Consider the following 25,967-nt stretch of genomic DNA (forward strand, 5'->3'; position numbering starts at 1 on the left):
CGCTTATAAGGTTTTTCAAGAATTTCCTAGAAAAGATGGATAAGGCCTATGAGGATATGAAAAGAGATCAACTAGAATTAATAAGGAGTCAACAAGAAATGATAAGGGATCAACAAGAAATAAAGAATACATTGTCTGAAATAAAAAATATTTTACAGAGTCCTAAAAACAGGAGGGATGATCGCAAGAATCAAGTCAAAGATTTGGAACATAAAGAGCCAGAAGACACTCCTCCACAGAAGCTAGAAGGCAAGAGAATCCAGAAAATTGAAGATAATGTAAGAAACCTCTGGGACAACTTCAAGCGAACCAACATCAGAATTATGGGGGTCCCAGAAGATGAGAGAGAGCAAGATATCGAAAACATACTGAAAGAAATAGTGACAGAAAACTTCCCCCAACTGGTGAAAGAATTAGACTTACAAGTCCAGGAAGCGTACAGAACTCCAAACAAAAGGAATCCAAAGAGGACCACACCAAGACACATCATTATTAAAATTCCAAGAGCAAAAGACAAAGAGAGAATATTAAAAGAAGCAAGAGCAAAGAAGGTAGTTACCTATAAAGGAGCACCTATACGATTGTCAGCTGACTTCTCAACAGAAACCATGCAGGCCAGACGGGAATGGCAAGAAATATTCAAGGTGATGAATAGCAAGAACCTACAGCCAAAGATAATCTACCCAGCAAAGCTATCACTCAGAATCGAAGGCCAGATAAAGAGCTTCACTAATAAACAAAAGCTAAAGGAGTTCATCAACACCAAACCAGAATTATATGAATTGCTGAAGGGGGTTCTTTCAGAAGAGAAAGTAAACAAAGATAAAAATTATGAACAACAAATATGTAACTATCAACAAGTGAATCTAAAAACCAAGGAAATTAAAAAAATCTGATGAACAATATTAACTGTTGAATATAATAGAATCAGAGGTATGGAAGGGGAGTGAACTGATGATTCTTGGGGAAAAGGGCAGAGGGGGGAGTGGGAAGAGACTGAACATAAACTGTGCACCTATGGATGAGGACAATGGGGAGAGGGGAAAGGGCAGAGGGTGGGGTGGGAACCTGGTGGAGGAGAGCAATGGTGGGGGGGGGGAAGGAACATTTGTAATATGAACAATAAAAACTTATTTAAAAAAAAAAAAATAAAAAAAAAAAAAAAAAAAAAAAAATCCTTCCAGAAACTATCTCTGGCCTGGCTTTTGTAGGCACGCCATCCAGAAGTTTGCTCTGGATTCTTATATTCATTCATTCTTTCCTTGCCTGGTATGTGCCAGGACTGTGTTGGGGATATAACATAGACATCCTTACTATCCAGGTACTCACATACTAGTTGGAAGAAATAGACATATAAATACACAGCGGTGATGCAGAAGTTGCAAACTGACACAAATCTATCTGGAGATGTATTTTGTTTGTTGCATAGTAATTTTAACATTCACTTTAGTAACCAATATTTTTTTAAGTTGGGTTTTTACATGAAAATATAGACTTTGGCTTTTCTAGAACTGGAAGATCCGATACCACCAGGCCCATACTCACAACCGAGTGGTGCTGAGTAGCAACTGCCTCTCAGATTCTTCAGTCTCTCTTCTCTTCCTCTAAGAAGCCTCTTGGACACCTTTCCCCCACTTCCTCTTTGGGGGGTTGTTGTGAATATAAAATAAATACTAGGACTGAAGAATGTACAGGTGGGAACAGAGAAGCAATCCACCAGGCCCGCAGGACACAGAGATTCTAGAATGAGGTTCAGCCCTGAAAAGTGGGAGGAAAGGAACCACAGGAGACAATCTGAAGAGCACATTCCAGGGCTCAGCAGGTCAAAGGTCTGAGGGAGAGAAAGCATGGTGGGCACTGGAAACAGCGGCCGGTAATTACAGCTAGAGAAGTACAGAGAAATGTCTGGGACAGGGAGGATGTGACTGGAGAAGACAGAAGGGCCTGAAGATCCTTCAAGGATAGTTTAGACTTTATGCTAGGACCAGAAGTCCACTTACAGGGTTTTAAGCAGAGGAATGTGTGATGAGGGCTGGGTTTCAGGAGGATTACTCTGACAACTGTGTGAAGAACGGGCTAAAGGGGTAAGATTGGTGACAAGGAGATCTCTAAAGCCAAAGCTACATTTCAGGAGAGATGATGGTGGCCTGCATCAGGATAGAAACAGTAAGTATAATGAGAAGAAGATTGAGTCAAGACACATTTCCGGAATAGAATCTAAAGGACTTGACAACTGTTTTTCTAGGAGGGTGAGGAAGGAGTCCAAAGTGACAGCGGGGTGCAGGGCAGACTGGCAAAGACAGAACAATAGACTCCAGTGACGAAAACCAGAGTGGACCCAAATCAGGAGGCCTGGGTTTCAGCCTTGGCCTCAGCACTCACTCAGTCTCTCTGGGCTTGCACTTCATTGTAAAATGAAGGCACCACACCAGTGATCTTCATGCTCCCTTCCTGTCTTTGTAGAATGTCATTATTTCACTTCAGTGAGAAGGTGTGGAACCAGATGCAGAAATGTCAAGATTCTCATTTCACAGAACCTGAGGATTCAGGGTAAAAGGAATTTAAAAGGTTGAGTGCAACCTTTCATATATTTGAATTCATTTAGAACAAACTTGTCAGGAGTTCATTCAATCTCTGCCTGAATGCATCAACACGGAGAATCCCTTATCTCCTAGTGCAACCCATTCATGTTTAGTTTTAAAACACTTACTCTGATACTAAGCCAAAATGAGCCCCTCAGAATAGCTCTATCTTTGGTGGGGGGGAAAAAATACTGTATTTTGTTTTTTTAAGAACCTAAAATCAAGTCCTGGCTTTGCCGCTTAGGAGAAAGACATTACCTCAAAGCCTCAGTTTCCCCAGCCGTAAAAGGATTTTTCTATAACCTGGAAGGATTTTTATAAAGGGAGTACTGTATCTGAAAAGAATCTAACGTATTCTTTCCTTCGAAGGCTTTCTATCGCTACAGCATAAGGGGCTCAATCAGCAACCCTGGGTCTTAATGTTGCTATTCATGCTCCAAGCCACAATCATCATTGGATGCTTGTGTCAGGGCCATGGTATTATTCAGCCTGGCGTCATGCTTCATTTTATCTCCAAGGCATGCACTCTTTTCAGGGCATCTATTGTTGTCACACAAGAGCCTACGGATGGCACGTCCTTGAGATATACACAATAGGCGAGCACACTAAGAAGTCAGCTCCCTGGAGATGATCTTTCTTCCCTCAGACCGTCTACAATGATTATGACCTCCTGGAACCAGACTGCCTGGGTTCAGATCCAGCTCAGTCATTTACTAGCTGTGTAACCTGTGCAGTTATTTACTTCTCTGAACTTCCATGGCTTTTATCAAATGAAGAGAATAGTACCTGCTTCATAAGGTGGTTGTGAGGGTTAAATGAGTTAACTCACGTACAGGCTTAAACACTGCCAGGCACACATTAAAGTGCATTAAACCAGCCCTTGCCCATGTGCCTCAGCTGGTTGGAGCTTGTCCTGTGCACAAGGTCATGGATTCCATTCCTTGTCAGGCCATATACCTAGATTGTGGGTTTGTTCCCCAGTTGGGGTGCATACAAGAGGCAACTGATAGATATTTTTCTCTCACATTGATGTTTCTCTCATTCTCCCTTCCTCTCTCTAAAACCAATTAAAATTTTTCAAATAAATATAAAAATAAAATAATACATTAAACCAAAAGTCCATCATGCCTGAATTCAAATCCTAACTCTACTTCTGATCTTGCCATTATTCTAATTAGATTTCCAAGTACCAAATATGATCAAGACTGGTCACATATTCAGATTCTATCACGCATTATTTAATTAATCCCATTTATTTATTTTTAAAAAATATATTTTGTTTACAGAGAGGAAGGGAGAGAGGGAGAGAGTTAGAAACATTGATGAGAGAGAAACATAGACCAGCTGCTTCCTGCACACTCTCTACTGGGGATGTGTCCACAGCCAATGTACATGCCCTTGACCAGAATCGAACCCGGGACCTTTCAGTCCACAGGCCGCAGCTCTATCCACTGAGCCAAACCGGTTTTGGCTAATTAATCCCATTTAGTACTCCTTGAGGTATCACTGTCTGTATTTTGCAGATTAGGAAACAGGAATAGCCCCTCCTAGAAAAAGAGGGCTAAAGATGTGAAGGCTCTTGTCTATATACCCTGTGGTGATGCAGCTCAGGTCTTTGGAATCAAGCAGGATCTGAAAAAATACAAGCTTTACTAGTTACTGTACAGTTTTCCTACCAGTGGCTTAACCTCTTAAGTCTCACCTGGCTGTTGTGAGGATTATCTGACAGGTAAAGAACATAGCACAGGCCCTCACCCATGAACATCTCTGGAGGACTTACTGTTCTTACACCCAACTGCACCTTTAACTCACGTGCAATTCCAACATTGGAGTCATCAGAGATGTAGTGGAAAGTGGCTTTATTTCTTACACTGGATCCTGCTTTCCCATGATCCTGTTTCTCTTCTAAAATACAGCCCTTTTATTTTATTGTGGGTCTAAGAATAATGGCAGGCAAGATCAAGAATCCCATTCAAGGATGGAAATGATTCATTGTTCAGCTATTCATTCAGTCCTTGGCCCAGCTATTGCCTGAGTTATGGAAGGAGCCTCCCAGGCAGATAATGATGTCGAAGGACATTCAGGAACTGTCTATGATGAAAAAGTACAGCTGTAGAAGCTGCCTTGGAGTTGGCTCCACAGACTATTGCTTTAAGAAAAAAAGATAACGACTCATAACTGGTTCTTTGGAGGTGGCTGAAAATTGGATCTTTGCTTCACACCCGAGGAATGTAAGCATATGGAGAAAATGTTGAACCTAAACCACTCAAATTTCTTTAAGGTCCAGTTGGGTGGTCTCTCAACTTTATTATAGGAAGGGGTTGGGAGGCGGGGAGGAAATTGGGGATAGACTTGAAGGTTTTTGTTTTTGTTTTCTTTTTTTAAAATATATTTTATTGATTTTCCACAGAGAGGAAGGAAGAGGGATAGAGAGCTAGAAATGTCAATGAGTGAGAAACATCGACCAGCTGCTGGGGATGTGCCCGCAATCAATGTACATGCCCTTGACCGGAATCGAACCTGGGACCTTTCAGTCCACAGACCGACACTCTATCCACTGAGCCAAACCTGTTTTGGCGGTTTTTGTTTTCTTAATGCAAAATAATTTATCTTGTGTCTGGTATCAGGTGAGACTCTAAGGGTTACTTGTCTCTCCTTATGCCTATACGCCATGTCCAGATGCCGTCCTTCTGGCTCTGGCTCACTCTGATGTTGAAGAAGGGCCTTCGAGGCTCAAAGACTGCTTGTGACTCAGCGCCTTGTGGGCTTGGGCATTATGTAAACTTTTACAGACTTGCTGAAGGGAATGGTGCCCTCAATGCCGGTTTCCGCCTGGGTCGATATCTCGCCCCCCTCCATCCAGGGGGATTTTGGAATGCGTGAGTTAGAGTTGTAGGCCAGCAGCAGCCTCACTTCCACTTGGCATGGTTCTGGAATAAAAGACAGAAGAAATCTTCTATGACTGGGCATGGCTAGGAACTGGGGTGAAATGTCGTGTAAAAGCAACATCAAAGATGGAAGCAGTAGGGTTTCAAGAACACTTCTTCATCTGTCCACATCCCTCCCTTCCCGCCAAACAAACACTTTCCCAACCTGCATCCTGTGAGGCTGACCCTCAGGCTGCTGCTTTGCCACCACCTTCTGCTCGGGTCTCTGAAGGCTCCCGCCACAGCTGCTGAGGATCAGAGAGCAAGCTACAAATCTCCCACAGAGGGCTTCCAGCCTCCAGACAGGCCCACAAGGGCACATGTGGTCAATCCTCATGCCCAGATAACCATGCTCTTACTGCACAGCTGACCTCAGGCCGCAGGGCTGCGTGCACCGCACACTCCACTGTATCAGTGGAGAGGAATCCTTTGCTAGGAAATGGTTCTGACAAAAAATTCTCCCCAGTGAATAGGAACATGTTCTAAAATCATTTCATTAACCTTCTATTTTATGATGTGACATTCAGATACTGATCTGGTGCATGCAGGTGGCAGGCCCCGGAGAAAGTAAGATATCCCTCAAGTTGCTGACCATTTGGTTAAAGAGACAGAGACAGCTGCGCAGAGCACAGTACATGCTCTAATAGTCTGTAAGAAGTATTGGGCAGGGAGCCCAGGACTGCTCTGTGCTAAGCACATAACCTCAAGAATTCTCACCCTGCCACACCATGAAATAAACTGTCATAATCCCAAAAAAGTTCCAAGGCTCTGAGAGGTTCTAAGTGACTGCCCAACTCCACTCCTGGGCAGTGACAGAATTTGGGCCCAGCGCAAACATTGAAGCAATTAATGTTTCTATTGCCATGTGGTTTAAATAAAGAAGGGGGAGAGGGTTTCACAAAAACATAAGAGCAAGTTCAAAGGCTAGGAAAGGCATGGGCTTGGGATGTCTTTCTTAATTTTTTGTCTCGAGCAAAAAATACAAGTGTTAGAGATGAGCCCGAGGCTCAGAAGTTCATCCAGCAGGAATGAAGGCTGGATGAATCTAAATGAACAGCGCAGAGGTCCCAGGACTTCTCAATGACCCCAGACCTCTTCCTAACTTCTCCCTGGAAATGAAAGCAGAGACTGAACTGCCATCCTCCAGGAAAGGCTTACAGGCAGCCAGAGCAACCTGGCCAAGTCCAGAGAGCAGCGCCTGAGCATCACCACTGACCAGCGTTCATGTGGTGAGGACACGCCCACATGACTACACCAGCCTGGAGTATGTATGAAACCGGCATTACGCTCCGGTACCAGACACAGTATCAGCTCCCCCCCTGTGCTTTTCTCTTTTGTCCCAGATGGCTATTGCCAACCCCTGACCAGAACCCAGCCTTGGCTCACAGCACTTTCAGGAGCCAAACCCAGGACAAACTCTACCTGGTCATTATGCCTTCGCTTAAGACTAGGGTAAGACTAACAATTCAGGTCACTGCCATCAGAAAAGGGAAAGGAGAGAAAAGAAGAGGGAGGAGACTGGGAGAAAGAGACAAAAGATCATCTGTGACAAATCATGCAACCTACTTGTCATATTCTGGAAAAATATATCTCTTATGAGGTATCATTCTTATTCCCATCTTATAGATAAGGAAAATAAGATAGAGAGGTAAAATAACTTGCTCAGGGTCACACAGCAAGGGAGATAATTTGGAACCTGGTCTATGTGACTCAAAGCTTCTGACCTGGGAGCACCCTGCCTCTCAGAGGTCAGGCCACTCGTAGAAGCTGTGAGGAACTGGACAGAGGAGCTCCCTACTAACCCGAGAGCCATCACATGGATTAGAAGGAGGCGGCAGAGGTACATTCAGAATGTTTCACCTTAGTGTCCCAGGTCAGAAGCAAGGTACAGTAGGGGGGGAAAAATGGATTTGGGGGTTAGAAAATGTGAGTGGGAGCTCAGTACCACCATGGACCAGCTAAGTGGGCCTCCACTTACACACCCATAAAATGAAGAATAGAATACTACTTACCCCCAGAAAGCTGGTCTAAGGATCCAATGAATTTTAAGTGCAAGTTTAAAATCCCATATTAAAATTTCATTATTTGTTGAGCACCTACTATGTTAGGTATTAGGGACATTGGATATAGAAGTATTAAGGATATGACATAAAAACAATCAAGTTTTTTGCTCTAGAGAAACCGACATTCTAATGGGAGAGAAAGGCAGTAGAAAAATGAGAAAACATCTAACATTAGTAAGTGCCATGCAGAGAATTATAAAAGATATATAATAGTGCTTGGGTTGCCACCTCTCAGAGGAAGTAAGTGATCCTAGATGAGGTATAATTCTTGGGGCTCAGGGTAGCCTGGATTGTAGTCCTGGTTCAGACAATGACTTGCTATATGACCAGGGGCAGGTAAGTAGGCCCCCAGGACCTTTCAATCTCCTCTGAGCTCTAGCGTGCTGTGATATGCACCTCAAGCCATGGCCTTTCCACGACAAGGCTGTCCCTCTGCCTTTTCCCCACATCTAGAATCTGTTCATCAGAAGGGATTAGAATAAGGAATTCTACCTTCCTGTGGGGCTAGAGGTTTGACAACTAGTATAGAAACATCCCAGGCAGTAAGATTATGGAATGAGGGATATCAGGGATGCTTAGGGAGCCAGGTCCTGGGTGAAAGCATTGCTGGATGCTCCCTCAGGACGAGTGCCAGGCCCAGGGCCACCAGTCCCCCGAGGGGGCTGCCCTGACTTTCAACAGCATTTCTTCTTTGTTGAAAACTTTATATAAAGTCTCCTATAAGTAGCACTTATAACCTAATGCCCCTGATAGAGGGAAACCATTAATAATGGCATTCAACCAAGACCGGTTTGGCAGGGGATAGAGCGTCAACCTGCGGACTGAAGGGTGCCGGGTTCGATTCTGGTCAAGGGCATGTACATTGGTTGCGGGCACATCTCCAGTCGGGGGTGTGCAAGAGGCAGCTGGTCGACGTCTCTCTCCCATCGATATTTCTAACTCTCTATCCTTCTCCCTTCCTCTCTGTAAAAAATCAGTAAAATATATTAAAAAATAAATAAATAAAAAATAAAAAATAATGGCATTCAATAGTTACTGATGTATTTTAAAATACAGTGAAAGAAAATTCCAGAGAGCATCTAATTTCTAAAATAAACCAAACTTGGTGGCATTAAACACTTTCTCCAGCAAGGGCCATGCTTCTGAACCACCTTGAATGATTTAGGAAATACCAGCAAAGCCAATTCTCCCCCACATTTTAGGTTCTGTTGACTGAATCTCCTTTTGAAGTTTCCAAAGCAGTGTTATGCTTGAAAAGTAATGTCTTTGCACTTGTGTTCTCCCATTTTATTCTTACAAATTAAAAAACAAACTCTGCAAACTCCCTGTCTTTTCACAAATTATTGAGGCTCTCTTCAGCCGCGACATCATCTTATTTTGTGTTACCCCACAAACCAGCCCATGCAGGAGGGGAGGACAGGAACTGCTGCCATTTTACTTGTTTTGGGGAATGAACTGAATTGTTCAGATACAAAAACAGAATGAATTTAAATGTCTGGTAAGAAATACAAAACTGTTTAATTTCCAGATAAAGCAATCTCAGAACTAACTAGCAGACTGGGAATTATCATCTTCATTGGAAAGACAAGGAAACATTCAGAAGGGAGAGTGGCTCGTCCAAGATTATGCAGCAAGTCAGTGGCAGAGTTAGGACAGGAATGTAAGCCTCCTGGCATCCAGCCCAGGGCTCTTTCCATGAGACTCCATTCTACTGTAGCCTATATATCACCTGACAAAACCCTGTGCCTCTTGCAATCAAAGCAATGCAGCAAATTAGTCTAGATGTACCCGGTTCGAGATGTTAAGCTCCCTAAGAAATCAAGTACAACTCTCAGCAGGCCTGATTCAACCATGCGAAAACTCTAATGCTTAAGGGTGGATGTGATCCCCAGGAGCATATTTTTCTGCCCACGCTGGCCCGCTGACTCCTCACCTGTCCAGGCAGTGTGGGAGAGATACACCTGAGTGATGAGCCGGTGTCGCCCTGGGCCAGGGTTCCGGAAGTCTGCAGGTTTGGGGTGGATCATCTGAGCCTGGCCATCTGGATATAAGACCTAAGAGGTGACAAATATGAGAAAAAGAGGCAGCAAGAGCCATGAGCTTTTAGGCGAATTGCTGGTGACATCTGTTGTGAACCCCATAACAAGAGAGGTAAGAGCCCTTTCAAAAGGCTGCTCCTTGACCAGGGGGCCTCATGCTGACATCGTTAGAGGCCCTGCCCAGCACAAGGCAGAGTTTGTAATGTGTCCTGAGTCCATGGAGAACAAGTAAGAGGAATAAAGTGTCTCTAATAAAATGTCTTAAACAGGGAAAATATTAATCCTGATAGGAAAAGCCTTCCCAGGAACCCACCAGGATGACTCTCTCCCTCTTGGCTCTGAGTCATTCCGTGGCCCAGCATCCATCACCATCCACCCAGTATGAAGAGTAATTCTGTAGCTGTATTCTCCTCACTAGGTTACAAGTAGCTTGTCTGTCTCTTTCCACAGAGACAGTGCTCAGTGAAGGATGGCTCTAATCACTGGCCAGTTTCTCAAATCTCACAAACTGCCAGCGTTCTTTCCTCAGCATCTCAGGGGCCCCACAGCTGTCTGAGGAAAGGGCCTATTACATTCCTGCACAGGAACTAAATGAACAAATGGAGCTTATCCTGGAACCACACAGGACCTACACTTTGTGAACATACTGATAAGGGCAAAGCAGGGAACTGCACGGGTCTTTCAGTTTGAAAGTAGGAGGCATGTCTCAGTTCCTGCCCCATAACCTCATTTCATATCTTCTTAGATTAGGGGTGTCGAACTCAATCAGAGAAGGGGCCAAAATCTAAAATCCAGCCTAAATCGCGGGCCGAATGGTTTACTGAACAGTCATAAACTGTCATTGTAATGGAAACACAGCGGAGTGCAGTGATGACAGCGCGGTGCGGGCCACATTGCAAGGCCTGGCGGGACGGATTTGGCCCGCGGGCCTTGTGTTTGACACATGTGTCTTAGATCTCAGCTCCCCTTTGTACCCCCCTTTTTTTAAGCTTCTACTTACTACTCTATCTCCCGGCCCCAAATCTATTACAAATAAAAAGATGCAGGTATTCCAGCTTCCTGACTCTTGGTATCTTTAAGGACAATATTTGGGCTTAGTTTTTTTTTTTTGTTTTTTTTTTATAAGATTTTATTTGCACCAAACTGAAAATTATTGGGAAACAAGATCTGAAATGCTTCCTGGGTTTCATTTTTTAAGGAGGAACAGGGAAGGACTGAAACAGTAATGAGCACGGAAACAGAATGATAAAGGTAGCAGAATTTCCCACGTTCTCAGCAAATCTGCCCTGAGTGAAAGGCCCTGACCATTCTGTCAAATGGCCACTGGAAGCCTTCATTCATTCCTCCCAAAAGCAGCTTATAATTCTGTGGCCCAAGCAGGTCAAGGGAAGAAAATGGCTGGTAGGAATTATATTCTGAATTTCAGAAAATCTAAAAGATAAAAAAAATCCCACCTCCTCTATCATCAGGTGTAATCTAGTAGCCTGAATTGGGCTCACCGAAATGTGACTGGAGTTCCTGCACATTCTGCTTCAAAGAGATGATACACATTATTGTAACAGAGAATATAGTCGTGACATAATCTCAGTGGTGTTCACTGCTACAACCCTAGCACCTAAGCACTGTGCAGAGCAGGAGCATTGTTCAGGCCCGATGGCTGGACTGGATAGCACTCTGCAATCAACAGAGTTGCCTCAGGATCAGACAGTGTTTCCCATCTCCTCGACTGCAGAGTTTGGCCATGCGTGTAATGGAGCTGCTCTGGAAGGGGTTTTCCAGTGCAGATGACCCTTATGTATCTTTCTACAATCTCATTTATGCTGAGTTGTCAGTGAATGTTTTTTTCAGGAACAATGTGAAACAGTATACATTAGAATCACCTATGAGCTCAAAAACCAACAAAATCTGGTACCCATGGACCTACTCTTAGGATTCTGATTTACTGGTGTAGACTGAGGCCTGTACATCAGCACTTTTTAATGCTTTCTGAATAATTCTAAAGTGCAGCTGGGGGTCCTGGCTGCATACCTCAGCTGGTTAGAGTGTCGCCCCGATACACCAAGATTGAGGTTTCTACTGCCAGCTAGTTACACATAAGAATCAATCAATTAATGCATTAATAAGTGGAACAACAAATTGATGTTTCTCTCTCTCCTTTCCAGTCTCTCTCTCAAATCAATAAATAAAATAAAAATAATTTTAAAGTACAGCTAGGGTGAAAACCACTAATGTGTGTATGTGTGTTAAGGAGTTGAAAGGGGGCATCCATAAAACAAAAAAACAACTGCAACACGACTTCACAGCCAGCTTAGAATTAGCTCTCTCAAGTCATGATTTATAATAATTCCTGCGGGGAAGCCAGTTTTTTCCCTCTACTGACACCAGCAGCAAATATTATCACCTTTAAGGCCTGACTGATCCTTAACTTTTCCCTGCCTGCTCCAGGCTATATTTCTGTCCTCTGATTACATTTGCTGTGTTTGTTTCTTCATATCCCTCCTATCCAGAATTCCTCTTTTTGCTCTTACTCATCCTTTCAGACCTTACATCTCCACAAAGCCTTTTTTCCTCCGCCTCCACCACTCTCTCCAAATTAAGAGCCTCTCCAGAGTATTTAAAAAAAATTTTTTAAGTATATTGCAAAAATTTTATACGTCAAAAACTGAATAACCCTGTAGGGGAGGAAAAGTAATTTTCTCTCTATTCTTCTAGGTTGTTGGCTAGAACCAATTGTCTGCCTCTTCTTGAGACTGAGCATCTGGAAGGCAGGAGTACTGACATAATTTCCTTTGTAACACTAGCAATGAGCATGCACAACAGAGTAACCATTATTGCATGGAAAGAAGGAAGAATGGGTGTATGGATAAATGGGTACTGCTCTTTATGGGGCTTAATTGCAGACTGTCTAAACTTATTAGTATCTCTAATACATTTCTTATATCTCTAATATATCTACTTGGGGAAAAAAATTCCCTACTGACTGCTCTTTTCCCACCTATTAAGTTTTGTTTGCCAAACTGACCCACCCAACAGCGAAAGGAACTTGTTGTTACAGCTTGCTTGAAGGCCTGAGAGGATCGAGTCTTATCCTCACCAGTAGGAATAGAAAAGGCCCTGTCATTTAGTGAATCCTTAGTGGGCACCAGGGGCTTTGTATGCATCACCTCCTTTCAATGTCAAATATTCCTGTCTGTTAGCTGTAGAATCTGAGGTGCAGCATTCAAGGTAACTTGCACCAGACCACACTCAGAAGTAAGTTGGGATTCAAGCCCAGGCTCTTTTCCAAAAAGACTCCTCTCTTCTTCCTCCCCAGTTTCCATCCTCAGGCAGAGATGAAAGGGGTGCTAAAGTTATTATTTTTAAAAATATATTTTTAGCCCTAGCTGGTTTGGCTCAGTTGATAGAGTATCTGAAGGATCCTGGGTTCAGTTCAGGTCAAGGCACATGCTTGGGTTGTGGGTTCTATCCCTAGTAGGGGGTGTGCAGGAGGTAAATGATTGATGATTCATCGTTGATGTTTCTATTGCTCTCTCCCTATTGCGCTTAGAGAGGAAGGGAGAAGGAGAGAGAGAGATAGAAACATGAACACTGAGAGAGAATCATCGATTGGCTGCTTCTTGCAGGCCCCTCAGTGGGAATTAAGCCTGAAACTCAGGCACGTGCTCTGATTGGGAATCAAACCCATGACCTCCTGGCTCACAAGTCAATACTCAACCACTGGGCCACATAGGTCAAGCAAGGGGGTGCTAAAGTTAAATGTTTTGTCACGAAGTCAATATAAAAGCTCTGTGGGAACCAAACGCTGACAGACCTGGACCTTCACAGTGCTCTGAGGATCCTGCACATGTTCCAGAGTTGCATCAACATCCAGGGCCACCACTAACCCCGATGTAAACCGCAAAGGGTTGTCTGACTCGCCGGCTGGCTCAATAATGGTGGCTGAAGCTTTGTGGATCTGTAAACAAGAGGAAAACATGATGATTCTAAAGCCAGGTCATGCTTGGGTAACAAAAAATATGCTTGCTTTTCTGTCTCCTTATCTAATGGGTGGGCATGTGGGAGCCAATCAGAAGAAAGGCCCTCGTCCCATGGTCCAAACATGAAAGCTCATCACGGTGAGCAGCTCTGACTTTCTGGCCAGACTTCGTCTGAAGGGCTATACCACAGGCCCTGACCTGCTCTGGAAGCGGGAGGTGCAGGAAGGTACTCTGCCGCAGCATCGTCTGTAGGATTTTGACCACTTCTGCGGGTTTGGATGTTATGAGTCGGGGCATAAGGTCAAGAAGTTTGTCCACAAAGCTGTCTTGCAAGTGGGGCAAATCAGCGATGAAACACCTGGAGGAACAAACAGAAACAAATGAACATGCATTCATTTTGCAAGAGGCTGAGCCCCAAATATCTGCCAAGCCCCAAAGTAATGAAGTGGAGAAGCTCATGGTTCCCAACTGAGACAGCCAACTAATTATATCCTACTGACATGGTCCTCATAACAGCCTCATTTATGAATAACCCATTATATGCCAGGTTACTCCTAAGTATTTTACATTACCTTACTTAATCTTCCCAGCAATCCTGTGCACTGTTAGAATTATTTTTTGATGTTATAGATTTATTAATTAATTTAATAAATATGTCTTTAGAATTTATCAAATGCCAAGTACTATTCTAGACATGGGACATAACAGTGAATGAAAGGGAAGAAAAGGACTATCTTAATAAGCTTATATTCAAGGGATAGGAACATTTAGACTCAGAGGATATTTCATTGAGGCTTAAAAAAGTTAAATAACGTATTCCAAGCTTTGACTGATTCCACAGTACTTACACTTTTTGGAAGGGTTAGTAAAAAAATTAAATAAATAAAATAAATAAATCATTGAGGAGGTGACATCAGTAAAGGGGCTCACAGGCTAAATTAAGAAAAATTTACAGCTCTAAACAAATGAGGAGCTTTAGCAATTGTCACCTTTCCAAAAAGCTCTTCAATCCAACTGTGCAAAAACAGAGTACCTTAGACAAGCTAAAACCAAGAGGCATGAACTTAGTTCAGATTAGAAGATAGAATCTTAGAGCCAAGTTTAATTCATTTGCTGGAGAACAGCACCTATGAGTGAAGGGTGATATTGCAACCCAGCCCTATAGGAAGCTATCATCACCCAAATGAAAAAAGAATTGGACAGTTCAATCATAAACCTCAGGTTTGGTAAAGTTCATGGTGACAGGGATAAGGGATGGCAGAATGAATCATCAGATTTAATGGAGTGCTTTTCAAACCCTATAAATTCCTCCCTCCTAATATCATATTGACAGTACACCACAGATTTGGTCACTACCTGGACTCCCACTCATCTACTGCATCTGTTTTAACTGATTTGTATTATACAGAACTGAGAACACTATTCTCCAAAATAAAAGTTATTTTTACTTTGGAATAAGTCTTGCAGATTAAAGAGAAATATGCAAGTGTAAGCAATGGTTTAAGAACAGGCAAGTTGTGACTTTTCAACAAGAGTGAGTTTTCCCACATAGTTCTTGTCTTTTTATGGTCCAGCTGAGTGCTGAATACAAATGATTCTGGATGTTTTAATTATTCTAATGTTGTACACTTAGGTTTGAAGCTATGATTAAAGAGGTTTATATACCACTAAAGAAAATACACTAATGAGGGTACATTGGCACAGATAATAGTTTGACTGCATGTGCTAAACCAAAAATTTGGGCTTGTAATCACTCTTGTTGCTCTATAAATGATATTCTTTGCATATCTAATATTTAATTAACTAGACGAGTGGCAATATACTTACCTCTGGAAAAAATCCACTTCCTGTAAAAACTTTTCACACATCCCAAATAGGAGGTCAACTCTGGATAAAAGGAAAAAAAAGTTATTTGCTTGTGAAATGTATGAACTGAAGAGTGAGAACCAAAGCCCAAGAATTCTGAGTCTACGTGAAAGGAGAATGAGCATATAAAAATTTAACACTATAAAAATTTATCTCTAAGAGAATACAGGCCTGCTAATGGACCTAGGGGGAATATATGCCAGGATCACAAGATCCAACTAAAACACTGCAGTGCCCATTAGGCTCAATGACATTCAAAATCAAAGACTCTCACAGGCCACCCCTGGCACCAGACTCACTAAGAATACAGCGCAGGAGCACAGCGTGCAGGCGGTGTGTGTCATGGTCCTCCTCGTGGGAGTCCTTGCAGCAATACACTCAGCAGCCCACAGAGCTGCTGGGAACTTTGACTCTGCAGCTGCCAGGTTGAGTGCAAAATGAGATCTATATCAGGCAAGTGTGGAGACCATCCTGGCTTAGAAGCCTAATGCTCCACAGGTGCTAACATCCCACACACTATGGAAGAACCGATAGGAATTCCTTCCTGGGTCCCCATTAGGAGTGTGCTCAGTTACAAGAATCGCTGTACTCAATGAAGCCCAAAGCTATGGGGTCTACATCATTATTGTTCCTTCTAGTCTACATGCAATTTTCTCAGAGATCATTTTTCCCATAACAGTGTTATCTAGTAATATAGTTGACACTACCAGGTATCCAGGGAACAGACCTAGAAAGTTAACCAACGGTCAAATTCTCATGCAATAAGGGGGAAAGGTTTTGTTACTTCAGTCTTTCTACTAAAATGTAAGTTCCATGATATGTTTCCTGACATAAGCAGTTATTCAATAAATATTTGTTGAATGAATGAATGAATGAATAAATGAGAAATGGCAAATGGGAAACTTACTCTACAAGCAACATTCATTTAAATTGTTTCCTAAACAGGTAGAACTTGAAACCTTAAGTCTGCTGAACTACCAGAGTGGAAGTGAAATTGATAGGTTAACCCCCCAAAGACCTCCAGGTGAGAAAGGGAGGATGGCAGAATTCTAGCTAAGCAGGGCCATTTTCTGGCCTACTTCTATAAAACCAGCTAGAAGAGCTTACAAGCAGGAAAAAACAAAGGTTTAGAAACTTTCCCCAAAACAGACAGGTAGGTTAACCTACATACTACATAAGGTGGGCCTCACCCTAGCTGGTTTGGTTCAGTGAATAGACTGTTGGCCTGAGGACTGAAGGGTCCTGGGTTTGATTCAGGTCAAGAGCACATACTTCAGTTGCAGACTCAATCCCCAGCCCTGGTCAGGGTGGGTGCAGGAAGCAACCAATCGATGTGTCTCTTTCTCTGTACCTATCTCTCCCTTCCACTCTCTCTAAAAAGTCAATGAAAAAGTATCTTGAGGTGAGGATTAATAAAAATAAAATAAAGTGGGCATCTACTACTTAGAATACTGAAAAGGAACACATACCAAGCCATATCCTGGTGAAATTTCTGAACTCCTACATTTTCCTTGATGTGAGAAAGGAAAGCAGTGGAAGAGTGAGGCCCATTCAGGGTGCCGGACATTGATTTACAACTGTTGGGAAAGCCTACACCAATTAACAACTTAAACTAGTCTAGACTTTCATGTATAAGTATGCAAAGACAATGAAAAATTATTAAATGTTATGAGGATAATTAGGAGCTGAAAAGGAGATCAAGCAGACCTCAGTGAGATGAAGTCAGGAAAGAAAACACAGAAACCTTTAAAAAAAATTTTGAATAAGTAACCATTGTGAAATTTAAGAGGAAATCTGAAGGTATACTGCATTAATAAACCAAGAGAAACTGCTACAAAAAAAAAAGGCAAAGAGAATAAAGCGCACACTTGCAAATAACCAGTTCAGCAACCCTCCTTATCCACATTTTCATTTTCTACAGTTTCAATTAGCTGTGGACAACAGTAGTCTGAAAATATCAAATGGAAAATTCCAGAAATAAACAATTCATAAATGTCACGATCCATACCACTCTGGGCAGCATGATAAAACCTCACACCATCTCACCAGCAGCACGAATCACCCCTCCGTCCAGCGTACCCACACCGTATATGCTATGCACTCATTTGCCACTTAGTGGCCATCTGAGCACAATGCTTATGTTCAAGTAATTTTTATTTTATTTAAGTGACCCCAAAGCACAAGAGCAGTGATGCTGCAATGTGAATATGCCAAAAAGAAGTTGTACAGTGCTTAAGTGAAAAGGAATGTATGTATGGGAGAAAACATAGTGTATGTCAGGTTCAATACTATCTATGGTTTTAGATACCCACTGGGGGTCCTAGATCGTATTCCCTGCAGATAAGGGAGGACTACTGCAATAAAGAAACCAATAGGAAAAGAATACTAGAAGGAAAAATGATGATAACTGAAATGGTAAATTAAAAAAGCATAGTGAGCAATTTACTCAGAATATAGAGTAAAGCAAACAAAAAATATGAAAGAAAGATAAAATACAGGAAAATAGATCCAGAAGATGCAACATCCAGTATGAGGCTGGATTGGATGGAAAAAGCAATAATTAAAGAAATAATGGATGGGGTGAAAACCCTGATCTAAAAACAGGGTTGAGACTTCTAAGTCCCAATAAAGGTCAGTAAGAATACTGAAAAGAATCACATACCGAGACATATCCTGGTGAAATTTCTGAATTCTAAAGAGAAAAAGAAAAGTTTACAGCGTTGAGACAGGAAAATTAAGCTTCCTACAAAGGAAAGAGAATCAGACTGACATTAGACATCCTGGCTGCCACATTAAATACTAAAAGGCAACAATCAATATTTACAGAGTTCTGAAAGAATTCCATCCTATATAATAAAAGGGTATCATGCAAATTGACCCTAATGGTAGAATGACTAGGAACGACCAGTCGCTAGGATGCACACTGGCCATCAGGTGGCACATGCTCAATGCAGAAGCTGCCCCCTGGTGGTTGGTGCGCTCCCACGGGGGGACCTCCACTCAGCCATGAGCCGGGTTGACAGCTGAGAGTGCAGCAGTGGTGGCCTCTGCAGTATTAAGGATGTCCGACTGCGGCTTAGGCCCGCTCTCAGCCTAAGCTGCAGTCAGATATCCCCTGAGGGCTCCCTGGCTGCCAGAGGGATATCTGACTGCCAGCTTAGTCCTGATCCCCTGGAGAGCGGGCCTAAGCCAGCAGGTGGACATCTCCTGAGGGGTGCTGGACTATGAGAGGGCACAGGCTGGGCTGAGGGACCCCTTCTCCCCACCCCAAATGCACGAATTTTCATGTACCGGGCCTCTAGTTTATATATGAGAGCAAAGAAAAGCAGTTTCAGAAATGCAACATCTTACTGAGTATACTACTTATATACTTACTCTGAAAAACACTACTAGAAAATGTGTTCCAAGTCAAATGTGATACAAAAAGAACAGTGAAGGGCAAATTGGGGTGAATAATCTTGATAATTTATATATAAAAATTAATGCATATTTTAAGAAAGAATCCTTAAAATAAGAGCTACAGTATCTATATATATATAAAAGGCTAATATGCCAAGTGTCTGTCTGGCCAGTAGCTATGATGCACACTGACCACCAAGGAGCAGATGATCAATGCAGGAGCTGTCGATCTGCAGCGACTTGGCAGTTGCAGTTCTTGGGTGACCTCCAGGAAACCAGGGAGGAGGGAACCCAACTCCTCCCAGGGGCCCGCTATTCCACCTTTGTTTGTGGGCTATGTTGTTCCTGGGGCACTTTCGGCCCGAATCTGGTTTACTGCACCCTTGCATTTGTGTTCCACACCCAGTATGACAGCAACTTTGAACCTTTTGCACACTGGGACCCCTTGGGGAATGTTCGCAAGACGATTTCGGTCCGATTCCCACAGGCCAGGCCAAGGGACCCCACCTGCCAGAGGGACCCCCCTCACTCCGCAGACACCCTGTGAGCCATGGCACCACCCCAGGTGTGGCTAGCCGGGGAGGGACTGTGGGAGGTTGGCTCCAGGATGTGTCTGGCCCATCTCAGCCAGTCCTGCCCCACCAGCTGCCTTCTAAGTAATTCCCTTTCAACATTCATGAATATGTGCACCAGGCCACTAGTAAAAGCATAATAAGCTGAAACCAAATTCCAAATTAAATAGTATGAAACAATAAAAGCACACTAAAACTTTCATTTTGGTTTGAGATGATCTTGATAGAGGTGCTCATAAGTTCTATTTGTTTTATGCCAATAAGTATAAGTTCAATAGATTTATTAAAGATATAATAGTGAAAATAGTATTTATACAATTAATATGAGCTTTTATCAGGGTTTACTCTGAATGTATAGGAAGTATTTAAGGGCTTTATATATAAAATTCAATAATCCTTATAATAACCCTCTGAGAGAGAGGCAAGTACTATTATTTCCCAGTCTAATTTATCAGAGGAACAAAGTGAGGCACAGTTTTATGTAATTTACCCAAGGTTACTACGTTTGCAAGTGGTGCAGTCAATATCTGAACCCATTCAGTAAGGTACCATAGCCCTCTTAAGCACTATGTTCTGCCTTTCACTTAGGTTATAGTTAGGGCACAGAATTTTTAAACCCCTGGAAGAAGAAGAAGAAAACAAAGAAAATAATTAATCCACAAAAATTAATTAAGAAAAATAGACCCTAACTGGTTTGGCTCACTGGATAGGACATTGGCCTGCAGACTGAAGGATCCCAGATTCAATTCCAGTCAAGGACATATACCTTGCTTGTGGGCACATCCCCAGTATGGAGTGTGCAGGAGGCAGCTGATTAGTATTTCTCTCTCATGGATGTTTTTAACTCTCTATCCCTCTCCCTTCTTCTCTGTAAAAATAAATAAAAATAAATAAATAAAAATCAATCCTATATAATAAAGAGGTAATATGCAAATTGACCATCACTCTAACACACAAGATGGCTGCCACAGAGGGCCAGCAGGGGAGGGCAGTTGTGGGTGATCAGGCCAGCAGGGGAGGGCAATTGTGGGCAATCAGGCCAGCATGGGAGGGCAATTGAGGGCAATCAGGCCTGCAGGGAAGGGCAGTTTGGGGGAGGAAGGGGGGCTCTGTAGGGGAAGACAGGGGCGACCAGGCCGGCAGGGGAGGGCAGTTAGAGGAGACCAGGCTGGCAGGGGAGGGCAGTTGGGAGCAACCAGGCCTGCAGGGGAGGACAGTTGCGAGTGACCAGGCCTGCAGGGAAGGGCAGTTGGAAGTGACCAGGCCTGCAGGGGAGGGCAGTTGGGGGGAGGGACCAGGCTGGCAGGGGACGCAGGTGGGGGTGACAAGCTGGCAGGGAGGGGGCAGTTAGGGGAAATCAGACTGGCAGGCAGAGGTAGTAGGGGTGATTAGGCTGGCATGGGGGGAGGGGGGTGGCAGATAGGGGCAATCAGGTAGGCAGGCAGGCAAGTGAGCAGTTAGGAGCCAGCAGTCGCACATTGTGAGGGATGTCCAACTGCCAGTTTCAGCTCAATCCCAGTGATCAGGCTGAAACTGGCAGTTGGACATCCCCTGAGGGGTCCTGATTGGAGAGGGTCCAGGCTGGGTTGAGGGGGAATCCCCCTGCCATGCACGAATTTCATGTACCTGATCTCTAGACAATGATGAAAGAGAATCATTGGCTGCCTCTTGCACACCCTACAATGGGGACAGAGCCACCAACCCAAGTATGTGCCCTGACCTGGAATCAAATTGTTCACAGGTCAACGCTCAACCACTGAGCTATGCCAGCTGGGCTCCAATTCATTCTTCATAGAACCCCCATGAGATAGATGCTGTCATCATTCTCATTTTACAGACAAAGAAACGAGCCAACAGTTTAAAACTCTGACTGTAATCAAACAACTAATAAGTGGAGAGGTCAGGAATTGACTGCCTTGGAGAGAATTTACTAGTCCCTTTAGAAGAGGAAAGAATGGTTCCTGGTACTAAATTTTAAAAGAAATCTATCAAGCCTCAGTGGGTAGAGTGTCAGCCTGCGGACTGAAGGGTCCTGGGTTCAATTCCGGCCAGGAGCATATATTGCAGTTGCAGGCTCAATTCCCAGCCCCAGTCAGGGGACGTTACGTGCAGAAACATCATATTGACATTTCTCTCTGTCTGTCTCTCCCTTCCCCTCTCTCTAAAAATCAATGGGAAAATATCCTTGGTTGAAGATTATCAAAACAAACAAACAAAAAGAAATCTATCAAGGATGATATAAATATTTCCAGATGAAGTCCTATGTTGTGCTGTAGGCAATAAAGGTTTTTCCAGGGATCTAATCTAATCTGAGAACAAAACTTGGGATATCTGAAAAATTGTATTAATATTCCTTAGCTAATCTTTCCTAAATATCATTTCACTTATCATTAACTATGGTGAGATCTCTGAATGTCTTTGAAAGGATCGAACCACCGCTTTGGGCTAGGTGCACATCTTACCCTCGAGTAGTTCGTGCTGTTACTATAAGTTGCAAGGCTTTGGCCTGCAGCCTCATGTGATGTATAATCACCACCTGCTTATTCTCCACACCACTGTACATGAACTCCATTTTGTAGGTCTCTTCCATGATCTATAAAGAAAAGGTAGTTAATGATCAGTGAAAATATCAAGTCTTGTACTACCTGGTTTGGCTCAGTGGATAGATAGAGCATCAGCCTGCAGACGGAAGGGTTACAGTTTGATTCAGATCAAGTGCATGTACCTTGTTTGCAAACTCCTCCTGGGCCTGGGCCCTGGTCGGAGTTTGTGCAGGAGGCAACCAATCAATGTGTTTCTCTCACATCGATGTTTCTGTCTTTCCCTCTCTCTTCCACTCTAAAAATCAATGGAAAAATATCCTTGGGTGAGGATTAACACACACACACACACACACACACACACACGGAGTTTGTGCAGGAGGCAACCAATCAATGTGTTTCTCTCACATCGATGTTTCTGTCTTTCCCTCTCTCTTCCACTCTAAAAATCAATGGAAAAATATCCTTGGGTGAGAATTAACACACACACACACACACACACACACACATACACACACTCTATCAAGTCTTCCTTGAGAACAGCAAAGAATTGCAGGTGAATCTCTAAACTGAGGGTGTTTTTTTTAATACCTATATTTTAATTCTGAACTGACATTTTTAAGTGTCTATGTTGAGAGAAATTAACATAATTTGAGAGAAATTAATGTGTTGAGAGAACTGTATAGTATGTCTTCTAAATTTTTCAATTGAAAAACAAAAGACTGTTCTGGTAATAAAATCATCTTGGTTGATGATGTGAAGATATGAAAGTTTAAACATAGATAAAATTATAAAGCGCTATTTGTTACCTTAAAGCCAAACTCACTGTGCGGTGAGGCAAAATGAATATATTTTGAAAACCCATGAAAACCCAATCCCCAAGAAAAGCTCTCAAGAATTTAGCATCAAGAACCATGAACTACCTGTTAGTCATCCAGACAAACTGTCCTACAGGCATGGAGTTTGGGATAAGTGCAGCAAACAACATCTACGACCTCAGCTCAGGCCCAATGCATCTTAAACTCTTGCTCCATTCTAGCCAAACCAGCTACTTCCACCCAAATGATGCTTCTCTTCCCCTTCTGTGCTCACCTTCCTTTGTAGGTTTTGGGATCAGAAAAATGACTCCAGGCTCGCCTATGACTAAAAGGAAGACAAGATGTTTAATTTCTTAAACATCAGTTTCCCTATCTGTACGTAGGGAAGAAATAGGACCAATATTATAAAATGTAAAGGATTAAATGGGGCATGGAAAGACCTTAACGCAGTATCTGGTATACAAAATTATAATTATTTCCCCCTCTTTATTCCAGATTCCCGCTCCCTGGTCCCCTCCCTCCCACCATGGTCTATTCTGGCACTCTAATCATTAAGTTCTACTCCCCTACAATAAGCTGTATAGCAGGTTTGAGAGGAAGTCTAGATCAGACTAGAGGGAGTCTAGAATAAGAGTAGTAGAAAGAAAATGGACTCTGGGTGTCAGAGGCTCTGGGCTCAAAACCCCGACTATTACCTATAGCTCTATGAATTTAACCTTGCTGAGCCTTAACTTTTTCCCCCATAAAATGAGTTTAATACTCATTCCTGTCTAATGAGATTATTGTGAAGCTTAATTAAAATAAACTTGAAATTATTTAGTGAATTGTAATGTAGCTTTCTAATTGGTCACAATTACTCAGTTATGTACAGTTCACTATCCAGAAGAGTTCACCAAATTCCAATACCTAATAATGAAGGAAAATTGCTCAAAGCTAGAAAGAAATATACTCAAAGCAAATAAAATGAAATACTACTTAATGAACGGAGGAGAAACATAAGAACCTTTTAACATTCAAAGATGGTACAGGCTAAAAATATAAATAACCTGAAAATGAGTTCACCTTCTTTTTCAGATAAAAGACTCATGATAGTTTTTATTGGATTTTAGTATATCTGAAATACTAACTGATAATATTTTAGAACACAAAAGAATCTTAGAAATATCTCACTGAATGGCTATATTTTATTATTATTATTATTATTGACATGTTAATTCCTTTATTTTCATAACCACTCAGGCTGCCTGCGTCCCTGGTGGATGGAGGAAGCACGGAAAGCAGACATCCCACTGGTTTCCCATGAACAGAGGTTAGACGTTTAATGCAGACCAAAGCCAGACACTGGTAGGAGGTGGTCTTTACTTCCATTACAGATTCTCTTCGTGGAAACACATGCCATGGGAGGAACCGAACTTAACGATTACACACAGACCCCCTAGAGGGGCAGGAAAAGCTGACCCATCGTGCTGGGCTCAGTGCGGGTAGAATTAAGCAGGTACAAGGGACACAGGAAAGCACGCCTACCCAATCGCTCCAAGTTGGTCTGATTGTTTCCATGACCACAGTGACCCAGGGAGCTATCCCCAGTGAGTGCCAGCAGGGCAGCAGTCTGGCCACACGGCCCAGAGCTCGGCAGGGCCGGCTACACACCCACGGGATGCATGGGACACGGCGCAGGCAGAGCTGCTGGCAAAGAACAACGGGTGCGAGCGCGGCCCTGAGCTTCCAGACCTGACACCGAAAACGAAGCGCAGCTGCTGCGGATGTGGGGAGCAAGTCAGGGAGGCCCGACGCCCCGGTGCTCCCACCAGTGCTGGAGGGCACCCTGAAACTATGACCCAGAACAGCACCCTATAAGGACTGGCTAACATGGGCTCCAACAACCCGCACTGGGTAGCCCCGTCGCCAGGAGCTGGTGGGCAGGCGGGAGGGCTCACTGCCCTGGCACCCGACTACCCTCTGACCCCACTATCAGTGAGTCCACTGCAGGAGGAACTAGCACAGGCTTTTAATTACTGCACAGCCAGATCTGCCCAGGCTCCGCTCTACCTCTGTGTTCAGAGCTATTCTGGCACCTGCCTAGTCTCAGCTGTTTATATCAAGTTACCACATCAGTGGCCGAGGGAGCGGCTTTCTAGAGTTCAAGACACGCTGCAGCATGACACTTGTGAAAGGTGACACAGAGAGCACTGTTAGTCATTAGACTTGGACCAACACATCACCATCAAGGCACTTCAGAGCTTAGGGAACTGTGTTTTTTTGTTTTATTTTTTGCTTCTTGACAGGCAAGCTGGGGTCCTCGGAGAGAATTTACAGAGACATGTGCACCTCTCAGCAGAGGGAACAGCACTTCTCGCGCTGACAGACTTGGGCCTGGCTGGCTCTCTCAGGCACTAGAAACGTCCCCCTGCTAGTCATGGGGAAGCAAGAGGCCCTCTCACTACCTGGCCCCCAAGTACGATCGGATGATGCTAATGGCTGACGGCTACCTTCCTCAGCACGCTGGGGAGCGCCCAGCTGTGAGGCAGCACTGGGCATGAGAGCAGGCCTGCCTGTGGGCAGTGGCAGTGCCAGGAACGGTGCACCGCACACTGCGTCCAGACACATTCACGGAGGGCTGGAAACCCAACGTGGCAACTAGTCTCCAGTCATTATCCTGCACAGGTCTGGGCATTCCGTTTCCCTTTTATGTTTTTGTTGTTGTTTGTTTGTTTGTTTTTTAATATTTTTAATTGATTTTTTTACAGAGAGGAAGGGAGAGGGATGGAGAGCTAAAAACGTTGATGAGGGAGAAACATCGACCAGCTGCCTCCTGCACACCCTCTACTGGGGATGTGCCCGCAACCAAGGTACATGGCCTTGACCGGAATCGAACCTGGTACCTTTCAGTCCGCAGGCCGACACTCTATCCACTAAGCCAAACTGGTCTTAGCCCCTTTTATGTTTTTAACAGATGAATGGCCATATTTTAGAGAGGAGAAAAAAACCAGGGAGGTTAAGCAATTTGGTCAAGATCACCCAGCAAATTAGAGGCATTTCTGGGTCTAGATTGTCCCTGGACTCTAAAGCCAGTGCTGTGACCCCTAATTATGTGTGCTGCTTCTATCACTAACTTCTGTCATTACATGCTGACACTGCAGAGACCACATCAGATCTGTAAAGCCAAGATAAAGTGTGAAAGCCT

General features: G+C 43.4%; 1 protein-coding gene across 2 annotated transcripts in view; it reads right to left on the bottom strand.

The window, feature by feature from the left end:
• Positions 1 to 5,169: 5,169 nt before the first annotated feature.
• Positions 5,170 to 25,967, bottom strand: part of INTS4 (integrator complex subunit 4) — a 72,436-nt gene continuing 51,638 nt past the window's right edge. Inside the window, exons 18-24 of one of the 2 annotated variants that reach the window (XM_036428534.2) lie at positions 21,888 to 22,018; positions 18,117 to 18,146; positions 15,416 to 15,475; positions 13,787 to 13,946; positions 13,423 to 13,566; positions 9,506 to 9,626; positions 5,170 to 5,512 (exon numbers count right to left, since the gene is read on the bottom strand). In XM_036428534.2, the coding sequence (XP_036284427.1) occupies positions 5,334 to 5,512; positions 9,506 to 9,626; positions 13,423 to 13,566; positions 13,787 to 13,946; positions 15,416 to 15,475; positions 18,117 to 18,146; positions 21,888 to 22,018 (825 nt within the window). In that variant the 3' untranslated portion in view covers positions 5,170 to 5,333. The remainder of the gene's footprint in view (positions 5,513 to 9,505; positions 9,627 to 13,422; positions 13,567 to 13,786; positions 13,947 to 15,415; positions 15,476 to 18,116; positions 18,147 to 21,887; positions 22,019 to 25,967) is intronic. The other variant, XM_036428536.1, reaches the window with a different exon arrangement.

This window comes from Pipistrellus kuhlii, unplaced genomic scaffold (genome assembly GCF_014108245.1).
Source record: "Pipistrellus kuhlii isolate mPipKuh1 unplaced genomic scaffold, mPipKuh1.p scaffold_m20_p_9, whole genome shotgun sequence".
In the NCBI taxonomy this organism is placed as follows: Eukaryota; Metazoa; Chordata; class Mammalia; order Chiroptera; family Vespertilionidae; genus Pipistrellus; species Pipistrellus kuhlii.